We start from the raw sequence: 20,081 nt of genomic DNA on the forward strand, positions 1-20,081 counted from the left end.
AGCGCTATGTGGGGCCCATTATTCTGTATGGAGGGCTATGTGGGCCCATTGTTCTGTATGGAGGGATATATGGTGCAAATTATTCTGTATGGAGGGCTATTCGGTGCCCATTATTCTGTATTATTCTGTGCCTGCACACAGCTGTGTGGAGCACATTATTCTGTATGGAGGGCTATGTGGAGCACATTATTCTGTATGGAGGGCTATGTGGGGGACATTATTCTGTATGGAGCGCTATGTGGAGCACATTATTCTGTATGGAGGGCTATGTGGGGGACATTATTCTGTATGGAGGGCTATGTGGGGGCCATTATTCTGTATGGAGGCCTATGTGGAGCACATTATTCTGTATGGAGGGCTATGTGGGGCCCATTATTCTGTATGGAGGGCTATGTGGGCCCATCATTTTGTATGGAGGACTATGTGGTGTCCATTATTCTGTATGGAGGCCTATGTGGGGGACATTATTCTGTATGGAGCGCTATGTGGGCCCATTATTCTGTATGGAGCGCTATGTGGGGCACATTATTCTGTATGGAGGCCTATGTGGGGGACATTATTCTGTATGGAGCGCTATGTGGGGCCCATTATTCTGTATGGAGGCCTATGTGGGGCCCATTATTCTGTATGGAGGCCTATGTGGGGCCCATTATTCTGTATGGAGCGCTATGTGGGGCCCATTATTCTGTATGGAGGCCTATGTGGGGCCCATTATTCTGTATGGAGGCCTATGTGGGGGACATTATTCTGTATGGAGGACTATGTGGAGCACATTATTCTGTATGGAGGGCTATGTGGGGCCCATTATTCTGTATGGAGGGCTATGTGGCCCATTATTCTGTATGGAGGACTATGTGGTGTCCATTATTCTGTATGGAGGCCTATGTGGGGGACATTATTCTGTATGGAGCGCTATGTGAGCCCTTTATTCTGTATGGAGCGCTATGTGAGCCCATTATTCTGTATGGAGGGCTATGTGGGGCCCATTATTCTGTATGGAGGGCTATGTGGGGCACATTATTCTGTATGGAGGCCTATGTGGGGGACATTATTCTGTATGGAGCGCTATGTTGGTCCCATTATTCTGTATGGAGGCCTATGTGGGGCCCATTATTCTGTATGGAGGCCTATGTGGGGCCCATTATTCTGTATGGAGCGCTATGTGGGGCCCATTATTCTGTATGGAGGCCTATGTGGGGCCCATTATTCTGTATGGAGGCCTATGTGGGGGACATTATTCTGTATGGAGGGCTATGTGGGGCCCATTATTCTGTATGGAGCGCTATGTGGGGCCCATTATTCTGTATGGAGGCCTATGTGGGGGACATTATTCTGTATGGAGGGCTATGTGGGGCCCATTATTCTGTATGGAGCGCTATGTGGGGCCCATTATTCTGTATGGAGCGCTATGTGGGGCCCATTATTCTGTATGGAGGGCTATGTGGGGCACATTATTCTGTATGGAGGGATATATGGTGCAAATTATTCTGTATGGAGGGCTATTCGGTGCCCATTATTCTGTATTATTCTGTGCCTGCACACAGCTGTGTGGAGCACATTATTCTGTATGGAGGGCTATGTGGAGCACATTATTCTGTATGGAGGGCTATGTGGGGCCCATTATTCTGTATGGAGGGCTATGTGGGCCCATTATTCTGTATGGAGGGCTATGTGGGCCCATTATTCTGTATGGAGGACTATGTGGTGTCCATTATTCTGTATGGAGGCCTATGTGGGGGACATTATTCTGTATGGAGCACTATGTGGGCTCATTATTCTGTATGGAGCGCTATGGGGGCCCATTATTCTGTATGGAGGGCTATGTGGGGCACATTATTCTGTATGGAGGCCTATGTGGGGGACATTATTCTGTATGGAGCGCTATGTGGGGCCAATTATTCTGTATGGAGGCCTATGTGGGGCCCATTATTCTGTATGGAGCGCTAAGGGGGGCCCATTATTCTGTATGGAGGCCTATGTGGGGCCCATTATTCTGTATGGAGGCCTATGTGGGGGACATTATTCTGTATGAAGCGCTATGTGGGCCCATTATTCTGTATGGAGCGCTATGTGGGGCCCATTATTCTGTATGGAGGCCTATGTGGGGGACATTATTCTGAATGGAGGGCTATGTGGGGCCCATTATTCTGTATGGAGCGCTATGTGGGGCCCATTATTCTGTATGGAGCGCTATGTGGGGCCCATTATTCTGTATGGAGGGCTATGTGGGGCACATTATTCTGTATGGAGGGATATATGGTGCAAATTATTCTGTATGGAGGGCTATTCGGTGCCCATTATTCTGTATTATTCTGTGCCTGCACACAGCTGTGTGGAGCACATTATTCTGTATGGAGGGCTATGTGGAGCACATTATTCTGTATGGAGGGCTATGTGGGGCCCATTATTCTGTATGGAGGGCTATGTGGGCCCATTATTCTGTATGGAGGGCTATGTGGGCCCATTATTCTGTATGGAGGACTATGTGGTGTCCATTATTCTGTATGGAGGCCTATGTGGGGGACATTATTCTGTATGGAGCGCTATGTGGGCCCATTATTCTGTATGGAGCGCTATGGGGGCCCATTATTCTGTATGGAGGGCTATGTGGGGCACATTATTCTGTATGGAGGCCTATGTGGGGGACATTATTCTGTATGGAGCGCTATGTGGGGCCAATTATTCTGTATGGAGGCCTATGTGGGGCCCATTATTCTGTATGGAGGCCTATGTGGGGCCCATTATTCTGTATGGAGCGCTATGTGGGGCCATTATTCTGTATGGAGCGCTATGTGGGGCACATTATTCTGTATGGAGGCCTATGTGGGGGACATTATTCTGTATGGAGCGCTATGTGGGGCCCATTATTCTGTATGGAGGCCTATGTGGGGCCCATTATTCTGTATGGAGGCCTATGTGGGGCCCATTATTCTGTATGGAGCGCTATGTGGGGCCCATTATTCTGTATGGAGGCCTATGTGGGGCCCATTATTCTGTATGGAGGCCTATGTGGGAGACATTATTCTGTATGGAGCGCTATGTGGGCCCATTATTCTGTATGGAGCGCTATGTGGGGCCCATTATTTTGTATGGAGGGCTATGTGGGGCACATTATTCTGTATGGAGGCCTATGTGGGGGACATTATTCTGTATGGAGGGCTATGTGGGGCCCATTATTCTGTATGGAGGCCTATGTGGGGCCCATTATTCTGTATGGAGCGCTATGTGGGGCCCATTATTCTGTATGGAGGCCTATGTGGGGCCCATTATTCTGTATGGAGGCCTATGTGGGGCCCATTATTCTGTATGGAGGCCTATGTGGGGGACATTATTCTGTATGGAGCGCTATGTGGGCCCATTATTCTGTATGGAACGCTATGTGGGGCCCATTATTCTGTATGGAGGGCTATGTGGGGCACATTATTCTGTATGGAGGTCTATGTGGGGGACATTATTCTGTATGGAGCGCTATGTGGGGCCCATTATTCTGTATGGAGGCCTATGTGGGGCCCATTATTCTGTATGGAGGCCTATGTGGGGCCCATTATTCTGTATGGAGCGCTATGTGGGGCCCATTATTCTGTATGGAGGCCTATGTGGGGCCCATTATTCTGTATGGAGGCCTATGTGGGGGACATTATTCTGTATGGAGGGCTATGTGGGGCCCATTATTCTGTATGGAGCGCTATGTGGGGCCCATTATTCTGTATGGAGGCCTATGTGGGGGACATTATTCTGTATGGAGGGCTATGTGGGGCCCATTATTCTGTATGGAGCGCTATGTGGGGGACATTATTCTGTATGGAGCGCTATGTGGAGCACATTATTCTGTATGGAGGGCTATGTGGGGGACATTATTCTGTATGGAGGGCTATGTGGGGGCCATTATTCTGTATGGAGGCCTATGTGGAGCACATTATTCTGTATGGAGGGCTATGTGGGGCCCATTATTCTGTATGGAGGGCTATGTGGGCCCATTATTCTGTATGGAGGACTATGTGATGTCCATTATTCTGTATGGAGGCCTATGTGGGGGACATTATTCTGTATGGAGCGCTATGTGGGCCCATTATTCTGTATGGAGCGCTATGTGGGGCACATTATTCTGTATGGAGGCCTATGTGGGGGACATTATTCTGTATGGAGCGCTATGTGGGGCCCATTATTCTGTATGGAGGCCTATGTGGGGCCCATTATTCTGTATGGAGGCCTATGTGGGGCCCATTATTCTGTATGGAGCGCTATGTGGGGCCCATTATTCTGTATGGAGGCCTATGTGGGGCCCATTATTCTGTATGGAGGCCTATGTGGGGGACATTATTCTGTATGGAGGACTATGTGGAGCACATTATTCTGTATGGAGGGCTATGTGGGGCCCATTATTCTGTATGGAGGGCTATGTGGGCCCATTATTCTGTATGGAGGACTATGTGGTGTCCATCATTCTGTATGGAGGCCTATGTGGGGGACATTATTCTGTATGGAGCGCTATGTGGGCCCATTATTCTGTATGGAGGCCTATGTGGGGCCCATTATTCTGTATGGAGGCCTATGTGGGGGACATTATTCTGTATGGAGCGCTATGTGGGCCCATTATTCTGTATGGAGCGCTATGTGGGGCCCATTATTCTGTATGGAGGGCTATGTGGGGCACATTATTCTGTATGGAGGCCTATGTGGGGGACATTATTCTGTATGGAGCGCTATGTGGGGCCCATTATTCTGTATGGAGGCCTATGTGGGGCCCATTATTCTGTATGGAGGCCTATGTGGGGCCCATTATTCTGTATGGAGGCCTATGTTGGGCCCATTATTCTGTATGGAGCGCTATGTGGGGCCCATTATTCTGTATGGAGCGCTATGTGGGGCCCATTATTCTGTATGGAGGCCTATGTGGGGCCCATTATTCTGTATGGAGCGCTATGTGGGGCCCATTATTCTGTATGGAGGCCTATGTGGGGCCCATTATTCTGTATGGAGGCCTATGTGGGGGACATTATTCTGTATGGAGCGCTATGTGGGCCCATTATTCTGTATGGAGCGCTATGTGGGGCCCATTATTCTGTATGGAGGGCTATGTGGGGCACATTATTCTGTATGGAGGCCTATGTGGGGGACATTATTCTGTATGGAGGGCTATGTGGGGCACATTATTCTGTATGGAGGCCTATGTGGGGCCCATTATTCTGTATGGAGGCCTATGTGGGGGACATTATTCTGTATGGAGCGCTATGTGGGGCCCATTATTCTGTATGGAGGCCTATGTGGGGGACATTATTCTGTATGGAGCGCTATGTGGGGCCCATTATTCTGTATGGAGGCCTATGTGGGGCCCATTATACTTTATGGAGGCCTATGTGGGGCCCATTATTCTGTATGGAGGCCTATGTGGGGCCCATTATTCTGTATGGAGGCCTATGTGGGGCCCATTATTCTGTATGGAGGCCTATGTGGGGGACATTATTCTGTATGGAGCGCTATGTGGGCCCATTATTCTGTATGGAGCGCTATGTGGGGCCCATTATTCTGTATGGAGGGCTATGTGGGGCACATTATTCTGTATGGAGGCCTATGTGGGGGACATTATTCTGTATGGAGCGCTATGTGGGGCCCATTATTCTGTATGGAGGCCTATGTGGGGCCCATTATTCTGTATGGAGGCCTATGTGGGGGACATTATTCTGTATGGAGCGCTATGTGGGGCCCATTAATCTGTATGGATGCCTATGTGGGGGACATTATTCTGTATGGAGCGCTATGTGGGGCACATTATTCTGTATGGAGTCCTATGTGGGGCCCATTATTCTGTATAGAGGCCTATGTGGGCCCAATATTCTGTATGGAGGCCTATGTGGGGCCCATTATTCTGTATGGAGCGCTATGTGGGGCCCATTATTCTGTATGGAGCGCTATGTGGGGCCCATTATTCTGTATGGAGGCCTATGTGGGGGACATTATTCTGTATGGAGGCCTATGTGGGGCCCATTATTCTGTATGGAGGCCTATGTGGGGCCCATTATTCTGTATGGAGGCCTATGTGGGGCCCATTATTCTGTATAGAGCGCTATGTGGGGCCCATTATTCTGTATGGAGGCCTATGTGGGGCCCATTATTCTGTATGGAGGCCTATGTGGGGCACATTATTCTGTATGGAGGCCTATGTGGGGGACATTATTCTGTATGGAGCGCTATGTGGGGCCAATTATTCTGTATGGAGGCCTATGTGGGGCCCATTATTCTGTATGGAGGCCTATGTGGGGCCCATTATTCTGTATGGAGCGCTATGTGGGGCCATTATTCTGTATGGAGCGCTATGTGGGGCACATTATTCTGTATGGAGGCCTATGTGGGGGACATTATTCTGTATGGAGCGCTATGTGGGGCCCATTATTCTGTATGGAGGCCTATGTGGGGCCCATTATTCTGTATGGAGGCCTATGTGGGGCCCATTATTCTGTATGGAGCGCTATGTGGGGCCCATTATTCTGTATGGAGGCCTATGTGGGGCCCATTATTCTGTATGGAGGCCTATGTGGGAGACATTATTCTGTATGGAGCGCTATGTGGGCCCATTATTCTGTATGGAGCGCTATGTGGGGCCCATTATTTTGTATGGAGGGCTATGTGGGGCACATTATTCTGTATGGAGGCCTATGTGGGGGACATTATTCTGTATGGAGGGCTATGTGGGGCCCATTATTCTGTATGGAGGCCTATGTGGGGCCCATTATTCTGTATGGAGCGCTATGTGGGGCCCATTATTCTGTATGGAGGCCTATGTGGGGCCCATTATTCTGTATGGAGGCCTATGTGGGGCCCATTATTCTGTATGGAGGCCTATGTGGGGGACATTATTCTGTATGGAGCGCTATGTGGGCCCATTATTCTGTATGGAACGCTATGTGGGGCCCATTATTCTGTATGGAGGGCTATGTGGGGCACATTATTCTGTATGGAGGTCTATGTGGGGGACATTATTCTGTATGGAGCGCTATGTGGGGCCCATTATTCTGTATGGAGGCCTATGTGGGGCCCATTATTCTGTATGGAGGCCTATGTGGGGCCCATTATTCTGTATGGAGCGCTATGTGGGGCCCATTATTCTGTATGGAGGCCTATGTGGGGCCCATTATTCTGTATGGAGGCCTATGTGGGGGACATTATTCTGTATGGAGGGCTATGTGGGGCCCATTATTCTGTATGGAGCGCTATGTGGGGCCCATTATTCTGTATGGAGGCCTATGTGGGGGACATTATTCTGTATGGAGGGCTATGTGGGGCCCATTATTCTGTATGGAGCGCTATGTGGGGGACATTATTCTGTATGGAGCGCTATGTGGAGCACATTATTCTGTATGGAGGGCTATGTGGGGGACATTATTCTGTATGGAGGGCTATGTGGGGGCCATTATTCTGTATGGAGGCCTATGTGGAGCACATTATTCTGTATGGAGGGCTATGTGGGGCCCATTATTCTGTATGGAGGGCTATGTGGGCCCATTATTCTGTATGGAGGACTATGTGATGTCCATTATTCTGTATGGAGGCCTATGTGGGGGACATTATTCTGTATGGAGCGCTATGTGGGCCCATTATTCTGTATGGAGCGCTATGTGGGGCACATTATTCTGTATGGAGGCCTATGTGGGGGACATTATTCTGTATGGAGCGCTATGTGGGGCCCATTATTCTGTATGGAGGCCTATGTGGGGCCCATTATTCTGTATGGAGGCCTATGTGGGGCCCATTATTCTGTATGGAGCGCTATGTGGGGCCCATTATTCTGTATGGAGGCCTATGTGGGGCCCATTATTCTGTATGGAGGCCTATGTGGGGGACATTATTCTGTATGGAGGACTATGTGGAGCACATTATTCTGTATGGAGGGCTATGTGGGGCCCATTATTCTGTATGGAGGGCTATGTGGGCCCATTATTCTGTATGGAGGACTATGTGGTGTCCATCATTCTGTATGGAGGCCTATGTGGGGGACATTATTCTGTATGGAGCGCTATGTGGGCCCATTATTCTGTATGGAGGCCTATGTGGGGCCCATTATTCTGTATGGAGGCCTATGTGGGGGACATTATTCTGTATGGAGCGCTATGTGGGCCCATTATTCTGTATGGAGCGCTATGTGGGGCCCATTATTCTGTATGGAGGGCTATGTGGGGCACATTATTCTGTATGGAGGCCTATGTGGGGGACATTATTCTGTATGGAGCGCTATGTGGGGCCCATTATTCTGTATGGAGGCCTATGTGGGGCCCATTATTCTGTATGGAGGCCTATGTGGGGCCCATTATTCTGTATGGAGGCCTATGTTGGGCCCATTATTCTGTATGGAGCGCTATGTGGGGCCCATTATTCTGTATGGAGCGCTATGTGGGGCCCATTATTCTGTATGGAGGCCTATGTGGGGCCCATTATTCTGTATGGAGCGCTATGTGGGGCCCATTATTCTGTATGGAGGCCTATGTGGGGCCCATTATTCTGTATGGAGGCCTATGTGGGGGACATTATTCTGTATGGAGCGCTATGTGGGCCCATTATTCTGTATGGAGCGCTATGTGGGGCCCATTATTCTGTATGGAGGGCTATGTGGGGCACATTATTCTGTATGGAGGCCTATGTGGGGGACATTATTCTGTATGGAGGGCTATGTGGGGCACATTATTCTGTATGGAGGCCTATGTGGGGCCCATTATTCTGTATGGAGGCCTATGTGGGGGACATTATTCTGTATGGAGCGCTATGTGGGGCCCATTATTCTGTATGGAGGCCTATGTGGGGGACATTATTCTGTATGGAGCGCTATGTGGGGCCCATTATTCTGTATGGAGGCCTATGTGGGGCCCATTATACTTTATGGAGGCCTATGTGGGGCCCATTATTCTGTATGGAGGCCTATGTGGGGCCCATTATTCTGTATGGAGGCCTATGTGGGGCCCATTATTCTGTATGGAGGCCTATGTGGGGGACATTATTCTGTATGGAGCGCTATGTGGGCCCATTATTCTGTATGGAGCGCTATGTGGGGCCCATTATTCTGTATGGAGGGCTATGTGGGGCACATTATTCTGTATGGAGGCCTATGTGGGGGACATTATTCTGTATGGAGCGCTATGTGGGGCCCATTATTCTGTATGGAGGCCTATGTGGGGCCCATTATTCTGTATGGAGGCCTATGTGGGGGACATTATTCTGTATGGAGCGCTATGTGGGGCCCATTAATCTGTATGGATGCCTATGTGGGGGACATTATTCTGTATGGAGCGCTATGTGGGGCCCATTATTCTGTATGGAGTCCTATGTGGGGCCCATTATTCTGTATAGAGGCCTATGTGGGCCCAATATTCTGTATGGAGGCCTATGTGGGGCCCATTATTCTGTATGGAGCGCTATGTGGGGCCCATTATTCTGTATGGAGCGCTATGTGGGGCCCATTATTCTGTATGGAGGCCTATGTGGGCCCAATATTCTGTATGGAGGCCTATGTGGGGCCCATTATTCTGTATGGAGCGCTATGTGGGGCCCATTATTCTGTATGGAGCGCTATGTGGGGCCCATTATTCTGTATGGAGGCCTATGTGGGGGACATTATTCTGTATGGAGGCCTATGTGGGGCCCATTATTCTGTATGGAGGCCTATGTGGGGCCCATTATTCTGTATGGAGGCCTATGTGGGGCCCATTATTCTGTATAGAGCGCTATGTGGGGCCCATTATTCTGTATGGAGGCCTATGTGGGGCCCATTATTCTGTATGGAGGCCTATGTGGGGGACATTATTCTGTATGGAGGACTATGTGGGGCCCATTATTCTGTATGGAGGCCTATGTGGGGCCCATTATTCTGTATGGAGGCCTATGTGGGGGACATTATTCTGTATGGAGCGCTATGTGGGCCCATTATTCTGTATGGAGCGCTATGTGGGGCCCATTATTCTGTATGGAGGGCTATGTGGGGCACATTATTCTGTATGGAGGCCTATGTGGGGGACATTATTCTGTATGGAGCACTATGTGGGGCCCATTATTCTGTATGGAGGCCTATGTGGGGGACATTATTCTGTATGGAGCGCTATGTGGGGCCCATTATTCTATATGGAGGCCTATGTGGGGGACATTATTCTGTATGGAGCGCTATGTGTGGCCCTTTATTCTGTATGGAGGCCTATGTGGGGCCCATTATTCTGTATGGAGGCCTATGTGGGGCCCATTATTCTGTATGGAGGCCTATGTGGGGCCCATTATTCTGTATGGAGCGCTATGTGGGGCCCATTATTCTGTATGGAGCGCTATGTGGGGCCCATTATTCTGTATGGAGGCCTATGTGGGGCCCATTATTCTGTATGGAGCGCTATGTGGGGCCCATTATTCTGTATGGAGGCCTATGTGGGGCCCATTATTCTGTATGGAGGCCTATGTGGGGGACATTATTCTGTATGGAGCGCTATGTGGGCCCATTATTCTGTATGGAGCGCTATGTGGGGCCCATTATTCTGTATGGAGGGCTATGTGGGGCACATTATTCTGTATGGAGGCCTATGTGGGGGACATTATTCTGTATGGAGCGCTATGTGGGGCCCATTATTCTGTATGGAGGCCTATGTGGGGCCCATTATTCTGTATGGAGGCCTATGTGGGGGACATTATTCTGTATGGAGCGCTATGTGGGGCCCATTATTCTGTATGGAGGCCTATGTGGGGGACATTATTCTGTATGGAGCGCTATGTGGGGCCCATTATTCTGTATGGAGGCCTATGTGGGGCCCATTATTCTTTATGGAGGCCTATGTGGGGCCCATTATTCTGTATGGAGGCCTATGTGGGGCCCATTATTCTGTATGGAGGCCTATGTGGGGCCCATTATTCCGTATGGAGGCCTATGTGGGGGACATTATTCTGTATGGAGCGCTATGTGGGCCCATTATTCTGTATGGAGCGCTATGTGGGGCCCATTATTCTGTATGGAGGGCTATGTGGGGGACATTATTCTGTATGGAGGCCTATGTGGGGGACATTATTCTGTATGGAGCGCTATGTGGGGCCCATTATTCTGTATGGAGGCCTATGTGGGGCCCATTATTCTGTATGGAGGCCTATGTGGGGGACATTATTCTGTATGGAGCGCTATGTGGGGCCCATTATTCTGTATGGAGGCCTATGTGGGGGACATTATTCTGTATGGAGCGCTATGTGGGGCCCATTATTCTGTATGGAGGCCTATGTGGGGCCCATTATTCTGTATGGAGGCCTATGTGGGGCCCATTATTCTGTATGGAGCGCTATGTGGGGCCCATTATTCTGTATGGAGGCCTATGTGGGGCCCATTATTCTGTATGGAGGCCTATGTGGGGGACATTATTCTGTATGGAGGACTATGTGGGCCCATTGTTCTGTATGGAGGGATATATGGTGCAAATTATTCTGTATGGAGGGCTATTCGGTGCCCATTATTCTGTATTATTCTGTGCCTGCACACAGCTGTGTGGAGCACATTATTCTGTATGGAGGGCTATGTGGGGGACATTATTCTGTATGGAGCGCTATGTGGAGCACATTATTCTGTATGGAGGGCTATGTGGGGGACATTATTCTGTATGGAGGGCTATGTGGGGGCCATTATTCTGTATGGAGGCCTATGTGGAGCACATTATTCTGTATGGAGGGCTATGTGGGGCCCATTATTCTGTATGGAGGACTATGTGGTGTCCATTATTCTGTATGGAGGCCTATGTGGGGGACATTATTCTGTATGGAGCGCTATGTGGGCCCATTATTCTGTATGGAGCGCTATGTGGGGCACATTATTCTGTATGGAGGCCTATGTGGGGGACATTATTCTGTATGGAGCGCTATGTGGGGCCCATTATTCTGTATGGAGGCCTATGTGGGGCCCATTATTCTGTATGGAGGCCTATGTGGGGCCCATTATTCTGTATGGAGCGCTATGTGGGGCCCATTATTCTGTATGGAGGCCTATGTGGGGCCCATTATTCTGTATGGAGGCCTATGTGGGGGACATTTTTCTGTATGGAGGACTATGTGGAGCACATTATTCTGTATGGAGGGCTATGTGGGGCCCATTATTCTGTATGGAGGGCTATGTGGGCCCATTATTCTGTATGGAGGACTATGTGGTGTCCATTATTCTGTATGGAGGCCTATGTGGGGGACATTATTCTGTATGGAGCGCTATGTGGGCCCATTATTCTGTATGGAGCGCTATGTGGGGCCCATTATTCTGTATGGAGGGCTATGTGGGGCACATTATTCTGTATGGAGGCCTATGTGGGGGACATTATTCTGTATGGAGCGCTATGTGGGGCCCATTATTCTGTATGGAGGCCTATGTGGGGCCCATTATTCTGTATGGAGGCCTATGTGGGGCCCATTATTCTGTATGGAGCGCTATGTGGGGCCCATTATTCTGTATGGAGGCCTATGTGGGGCCCATTATTCTGTATGGAGGCCTATGTGGGGGACATTATTCTGTATGGAGCGCTATGTGGGCCCATTATTCTGTATGGAGCGCTATGTGGGGCCCATTATTCTGTATGGAGGGCTATGTGGGGCACATTATTCTGTATGGAGGCCTATGTGGGGGACATTATTCTGTATGGAGCGCTATGTGGGGCCCATTATTCTGTATGGAGGCCTATGTGGGGCCCATTATTCTGTATGGAGGCCTATGTGGGGGACATTATTCTGTATGGAGCGCTACGTGGGGCCCATTATTCTGTATGGAGGCCTATATGGGGGACATTATTCTGTATGGAGCGCTATGTGGGGCCCATTATTCTGTATGGAGGCCTATGTGGGGCCCATTATTCTGTATGGAGGCCTATGTGGGGCCCATTATTCTGTATGGAGGCCTATGTGGGGCCCATTATTCTGTATGGAGCGCTATGTGGGGCCCATTATTCTGTATGGAGGCCTATGTGGGGGACATTATTCTGTATGGAGCGCTATGTGGGGCCCATTATTCTGTATGGAGGCCTATGTGGGGCCCATTATTCTGTATGGAGGCCTATGTGGGGGACATTATTCTGTATGGAGCGCTATGTGGGGCCCATTATTCTGTATGGAGGCCTATGTGGGGCCCATTATTCTGTATGGAGGCCTATGTGGGGCCCATTATTCTGTATGGAGCGCTATGTGGGGCCCATTATTCTGTATGGAGGCCTATGTGGGGCCCATTATTCTGTATGGAGGCCTATGTGGGGGACATTATTCTGTATGGAGGACTATGTGGGCCCATTGTTCTGTATGGAGGGCTATTCGGTGCCCATTATTCTGTATTATTCTGTGCCTGCACACAGCTGTGTGGAGCACATTATTCTGTATGGAGGGCTATGTGGGGGACATTATTCTGTATGGAGCGCTATGTGGAGCACATTATTCTGTATGGAGGGCTATGTGGGGGACATTATTCTGTATGGAGGGCTATGTGGGGGCCATTATTCTGTATGGAGGCCTATGTGGAGCACATTATTCTGTATGGAGGGCTATGTGGGGCCCATTATTCTGTATGGAGGGCTATGTGGGCCCATTATTCTGTATGGAGGACTATGTGGTGTCCATTATTCTGTATGGAGGCCTATGTGGGGGACATTATTCTGTATGGAGCGCTATGTGGGGCACATTATTCTGTATGGAGGCCTATGTGGGGGACATTATTCTGTATGGAGCGCTGTGTGGGGCCCATTATTCTGTATGGAGGCCTATGTGGGGCCCATTATTCTGTATGGAGGCCTATGTGGGGCCCAATATTCTGTATGGAGCGCTATGTGGGGCCCATTATTCTGTATGGAGGCCTATGTGGGGCCCATTATTCTGTATGGAGGCCTATGTGGGGGACATTATTCTGTATGGAGGACTATGTGGAGCACATTATTCTGTATGGAGGGCTATGTGGGGCCCATTATTCTGTATGGAGGGCTATGTGGGCCCATTATTCTGTATGGAGGACTATGTGGTGTCCATTATTCTGTATGGAGGCCTATGTGGGGGACATTATTCTGTATGGAGCGCTATGTGGGCCCATTATTCTGTATGGAGCGCTATGTGGGGCCCATTATTCTGTATGGAGGGCTATGTGGGGCACATTATTCTGTATGGAGGCCTATGTGGGGGACATTATTCTGTATGGAGCGCTATGTGGGGCCCATTATTCTGTATGGAGGCCTATGTGGGGCCCATTATTCTGTATGGAGGCCTATGTGGGGCCCATTATTCTGTATGGAGCGCTATGTGGGGCCCATTATTCTGTATGGAGGCCTATGTGGGGCCCATTATTCTGTATGGAGGCCTATGTGGGGCCCATTATTCTGTATGGAGGCCTATGTGGGGCCCATTATTCTGTATGGAGCGCTATGTGGGGCCCATTATTCTGTATGGAGGCCTATGTGGGGGACATTATTCTGTATGGAGCGCTATGTGGGTCCCATTATTCTGTATGGAGGCCTATGTGGGGCCCATTATTCTGTATGGAGGCCTATGTGGGGGACATTATTCTGTATGGAGCGCTATGTGGGGCCCATTATTCTGTATGGAGGCCTATGTGGGGCCCATTATTCTGTATGGAGGCCTATGTGGGGCCCATTATTCTGTATGGAGCGCTATGTGGGGCCCATTATTCTGTATGGAGGCCTATGTGGGGCCCATTATTCTGTATGGAGGCCTATGTGGGGGACATTATTCTGTATGGAGGACTATGTGGGCCCATTGTTCTGTATGGAGGGCTATTCGGTGCCCATTATTCTGTATTATTCTGTGCCTGCACACAGCTGTGTGGAGCACATTATTCTGTATGGAGGGCTATGTGGGGGACATTATTCTGTATGGAGCGCTATGTGGAGCACATTATTCTGTATGGAGGGCTATGTGGGGGACATTATTCTGTATGGAGGGCTATGTGGGGGCCATTATTCTGTATGGAGGCCTATGTGGAGCACATTATTCTGTATGGAGGGCTATGTGGGGCCCATTATTCTGTATGGAGGGCTATGTGGGCCCATTATTCTGTATGGAGGACTATGTGGTGTCCATTATTCTGTATGGAGGCCTATGTGGGGGACATTATTCTGTATGGAGCGCTATGTGGGGCACATTATTCTGTATGGAGGCCTATGTGGGGGACATTATTCTGTATGGAGCGCTGTGTGGGGCCCATTATTCTGTATGGAGGCCTATGTGGGGCCCATTATTCTGTATGGAGGCCTATGTGGGGCCCAATATTCTGTATGGAGCGCTATGTGGGGCCCATTATTCTGTATGGAGGCCTATGTGGGGCCCATTATTCTGTATGGAGGCCTATGTGGGGGACATTATTCTGTATGGAGGACTATGTGGAGCACATTATTCTGTATGGAGGGCTATGTGGGGCCCATTATTCTGTATGGAGGGCTATGTGGGCCCATTATTCTGTATGGAGGACTATGTGGTGTCCATTATTCTGTATGGAGGCCTATGTGGGGGACATTATTCTGTATGGAGCGCTATGTGGGCCCATTATTCTGTATGGAGCGCTATGTGGGGCCCATTATTCTGTATGGAGGGCTATGTGGGGCACATTATTCTGTATGGAGGCCTATGTGGGGGACATTATTCTGTATGGAGCGCTATGTGGGGCCCATTATTCTGTATGGAGGCCTATGTGGGGCCCATTATTCTGTATGGAGGCCTATGTGGGGCCCATTATTCTGTATGGAGCGCTATGTGGGGCCCATTATTCTGTATGGAGGCCTATGTGGGGCCCATTATTCTGTATGGAGGCCTATGTGGGGCCCATTATTCTGTATGGAGGCCTATGTGGGGGATATTATTCTGTATGGAGCGCTATGTGGGCCCATTATTCTGTATGGAGCGCTATGTGGGGCCCATTATTCTGTATGGAGGGCTATGTGGGGCACATTATTCTGTATGGAGGCCTATGTGGGGGACATTATTCTGTATGGAGCGCTATGTGGGGCCCATTATTCTGTATGGAGGCCTATGTGGGGCCCATTATTCTGTATGGAGGCCTATGTGGGGGACATTATTCTGTATGGAGCGCTATGTGGGGCCCATTATTCTGTATGGAGCGCTATGTGGGGGACATTATTCTGTATGGAGCGCTATGTGGGGCCCATTATTCTGTATGGAGGCCTATGTGGGGCCCATTATTCTGTATGGAGGGCTATGTGGGGCCCATTATTCTGTATGGAGGCCTATGTGGGGCCCATTATTCTGTATGGAGCGCTATGTGGGGCCCATTATTCTGTATGGAGCGCTATGTGGGGCCCATTATTCTGTATGGAGGCCTATGTGGGGCCCATTATTCTGTATGGAGCGCTATGTGGGGCCCATTATTCTGTATGGAGGCCTATGTGGGGCCCATTATTCTGTATGGAGGCCTATGTGGGGGACATTATTCTGTATGGAGCGCTATGTGGGCCCATTATTCTGTATGGAGCGCTATGTGGGGCCCATTATTCTGTATGGAGGGCTATGTGGGGCACATTATTCTGTATGGAGGCCTATGTGGGGGACATTATTCTGTATGTAGCGCTATGTGGGGCCCATTATTCTGTATGGAGGCCTATGTGGGGCCTATTATTCTGTATGGAGGCCTATGTGGGGGACATTATTATGTATGGAGCGCTATGTGGGGCCCATTATTCTGTATGGAGGCCTATGTGGGGGACATTATTCTGTATGGAGCGCTATGTGGGGCCCATTATTGTGTATGGAGGCCTATGTGGGGCCCATTATTCTGTATGGAGGCCTATGTGGGGCCCATTATTCTGTATGGAGGCCTATGTGGGGGACATTATTCTGTATGGAGCGCTATGTGGGGCCCATTATTCTGTATGGAGGCCTATGTGGGGCCCATTATTTTGTATGGAGGCCTATGTGGGGCCCATTATTCTGTATGGAGGCCTATGTGGGTCCCATTATTCTGTATGGAGCGCTATGTGGGGCCCATTATTCTGTATGGAGCGCTATGTGGGGCCCATTATTCTGTATGGAGGCCTATGTGGGGCCCATTATTCTGTATGGAGCGCTATGTGGGGCCCATTATTCTGTATGGAGCGCTATGTGGGGCCCATTATTCTGTATGGAGGCCTATGTGGGGCCCATTATTCTGTATGGAGGCCTATGTGGGGGACATTATTCTGTATGGAGCGCTATGTGGGCCCATTATTTTGTATGGAGCGCTATGTGGGGCCCATTATTCTGTATGGAGGGCTATGTGGGGCACATTATTCTGTATGGAGGCCTATGTGGGGGACATTATTCTGTATGGAGCGCTATGTGGGGCCCATTATTCTGTATGGAGGCCTATGTGGGGCCCATTATTCTGTATGGAGGCCTATCTGGGGGACATTATTCTGTATGGAGCGCTATGTGGGGCCCATTATTCTGTATGGAGGCCTATGTGGGGGACATTATTCTGTATGGAGCGCTATGTGGGGCCCATTATTGTGTATGGAGGCCTATGTGGGGCCCATTATTCTGTATGGAGGCCTATGTGGGGCCCATTATTCTGTATGGAGGCCTATGTGGGGCCCATTATTCTGTATGGAGTCCTATGTGGGGCCCATTATTCTGTATGGAGGCCTATGTGGGGCTCATTATTCTGTATGGAGGCCTATGTGGGGGACATTATTCTGTATGGAGGCCTATGTGGGGGACATTATTCTGTATGGAGCGCTATGTGGGGCCCATTATTCTGTATGGAGGCCTATGTGGGGCCCATTATTCTGTATGGAGGCCTATGTGGGGCCCATTATTCTGTATGGAGGCCTATGTGGGGGACATTATTCTGTATGGAGGACTATGTGGGCCCATTGTTCTGTATGGAGGGATATATGGTGCAAATTATTCAGTATGGAGGGCTGTGTGGCGCCCATTATTCTGTATGGAGGGATATATGGTGCAGATTATTCTGTATGGAGGGCTATTCGGTGCCCATTATTCTGTATTATTCTGTGCCTGCACACAGCTGTGACACCCCCCCCCCTCGATCGTACTGTCCTCCGTGCCTGCACCGCATACAGCAGTGCCCCCCTCGTCCTCGTATATTGTACTGTTCACCGTGCCTGCACACAGCAGTGCCCTCCTCATGCCCATACACTGTGCTGTCCCCCGTGCCGGCACACAACACTGCACTGCCCCCATGCGCACAGTAGTGCCCCCCCCCTCCGTACTCTGCACCTGTGCCCCCAGACAGCAGTGCCCCGCCGTACCCATACGCTGTACTGTCCCCCGTGCCGGCACACAACACTGCACTGCCCCCATGCGCACAGTAGTGCCCTCCCTCCGTATACTGTGCCCGCACACAGCAGTGCCCCGCCATGCCCATACACTGTACTGTCCCCCGTGCCCGCACACAGCACTGCACTAGTGCACTGCTCCTGTGCCCGCACACAACAGGGTCTCCCCGAGTCCCCCTCACTGTAAACATCAGTTGCCCGCCCCCGTTTCGTGCCCGTACACTGTACAGTCCCTCCGCCGGTGCGCGTACACAGCAGTGCCTTAACCCCCTACAGCAGACCTCAACCCCCGTGTGCACCCCGCACTGCACTATGCCTGCCTATAGGAGGCTGTGTAGTCTGCAGGACATACGGAACATTACATAGGCAGGGCAGCCTAGTATAGCTGAGGAGGCCATGCTGAGCGCAGTCACGTGGTCATCCTTCCTAACTTCACCACACACAAGCGTGTCAAGCCTCTGTCCAGAGCAGCAGGTGTGATTGGCTGGGCGGAGTCAGGGTGGGTGTTGGCGCTGATTGGCCGGTGGTAGCCATGGGTGACAGGCAGGGTTCGCTGACAGAAAGGCAGGAAGCGCAGTGGCGATGTCTGCTGCCCGGGGGACGGAGCTCGGCGGTGCAGGTACAGGCGCTGTAGTGGTGTCTGGTGCTCCAGGCGCCGCATTTGTAGCTGGTTTTCTCCAGCATTGTTTCCTGTCAGGGTTACTTTGCTATGTAGTGACTCTTCTGTGCATCACTATACAGACTGACCTACATTACTAAGAATGTAGACAGCAGCAATACATGGCGCATGCTATAAATAAGAGTTGTGGATTGTATGGCTGGCACATGCCTGGTAGTGCTGCAATAATACTGTATAAGTGGAGTCCTTCCCGGAGGTCCTGTATTTCCTTGTGACGTCCCCACCCCTGAGGAAGCCACTTCATTCACTCCTGAGACTGGTAATGACATTATCTTCTCGCTAGAGGGCACTGTAAGGCGTAAATGGCGCACCGAAAAAAATAACCTTTATTATGACCTGGTGAGAAAGGAGACGCTGTACAAGCTGGGAGTATAGTGTATTCAGGACCAGGTGCAGCTCCACAGAGATATGGTAACAAAAATGATCCTAGACGTGTCATGATGCCTCATGTACGGTGTATGTAGAGCCAGGCCAGAGGTGGGAAAGACCGCACAGAAATCCTTTATTTATTCCTTTACTGGGATGGGCCATCTACAAGGTTCTTCTAGGTCTTGATTCTCCCCCTCACCTAAAGGTGGGATTCTGACAAACCCCCGATGGAGCTGCTATGACACCAGTGTCGTTGATTGAACTCTGGCCTTTCTGAAAGTCTCCATCTTCTCAGATGTTAGCTGAAACGTAGTCTGAAAAGATGTACAAAGCGGTTATTGCACTTTTCACATGTAGCAGCAGCTTCGGTCCTTCAAGGTTCACTTGAATCCTATTTTTTAGGGGGATGTCATATGTAACCCCAGATGGTGAAAGCCCGTCACATCGGATTGCACTTTGGATAATTTTACCTGGACTCTGGAGGAAAATGCCCAAAACATGCAGATCTGGGCAGAAAATCGCTGTGCGTCCACTGCTCATTTCCAGATTTCCTTTGTCCCCATCCCTATATGGTACTTTTAGCATCCAGCAATGTGTCGTTTTTTTTTTTTTTACTATGGATATAAATGTAACGCGCTGTAAAATCTATAATAACACCAGGTTTTCGTATCAGATTTTCACGTCCCCGTTGGATAAAATTGCAAAAATATTTTCTCTTCATTAGCAATTGACATGCACAGGTACATTTCCATGAAGAAAATCTCTACATC

At 49.8% G+C, this 20,081-nt stretch overlaps 1 protein-coding gene across 5 annotated transcripts in view; it reads left to right on the top strand.

The window, feature by feature from the left end:
* INPP5B (inositol polyphosphate-5-phosphatase B) overlaps window positions 1–20,081 on the top strand; it is a 207,234-nt gene that overhangs the window by 81,162 nt on the left and 105,991 nt on the right. Inside the window, exon 1 of one of the 5 annotated variants that reach the window (XM_075336063.1) lies at window positions 18,794–18,882. The exons of the other annotated variants lie outside the window; for them this stretch is intronic. Within the exon in view, the coding sequence (XP_075192178.1) occupies window positions 18,846–18,882 (37 nt within the window). The 5' untranslated portion in view covers window positions 18,794–18,845. Of the gene's footprint in view, window positions 1–18,793; window positions 18,883–20,081 lie in introns of those variants that run through there. 5 annotated transcript variants of the gene reach the window in all.

Source organism: Anomaloglossus baeobatrachus, chromosome 2, assembly GCF_048569485.1.
Source record: "Anomaloglossus baeobatrachus isolate aAnoBae1 chromosome 2, aAnoBae1.hap1, whole genome shotgun sequence".
NCBI lineage: Eukaryota > Metazoa > Chordata > Amphibia > Anura > Aromobatidae > Anomaloglossus > Anomaloglossus baeobatrachus.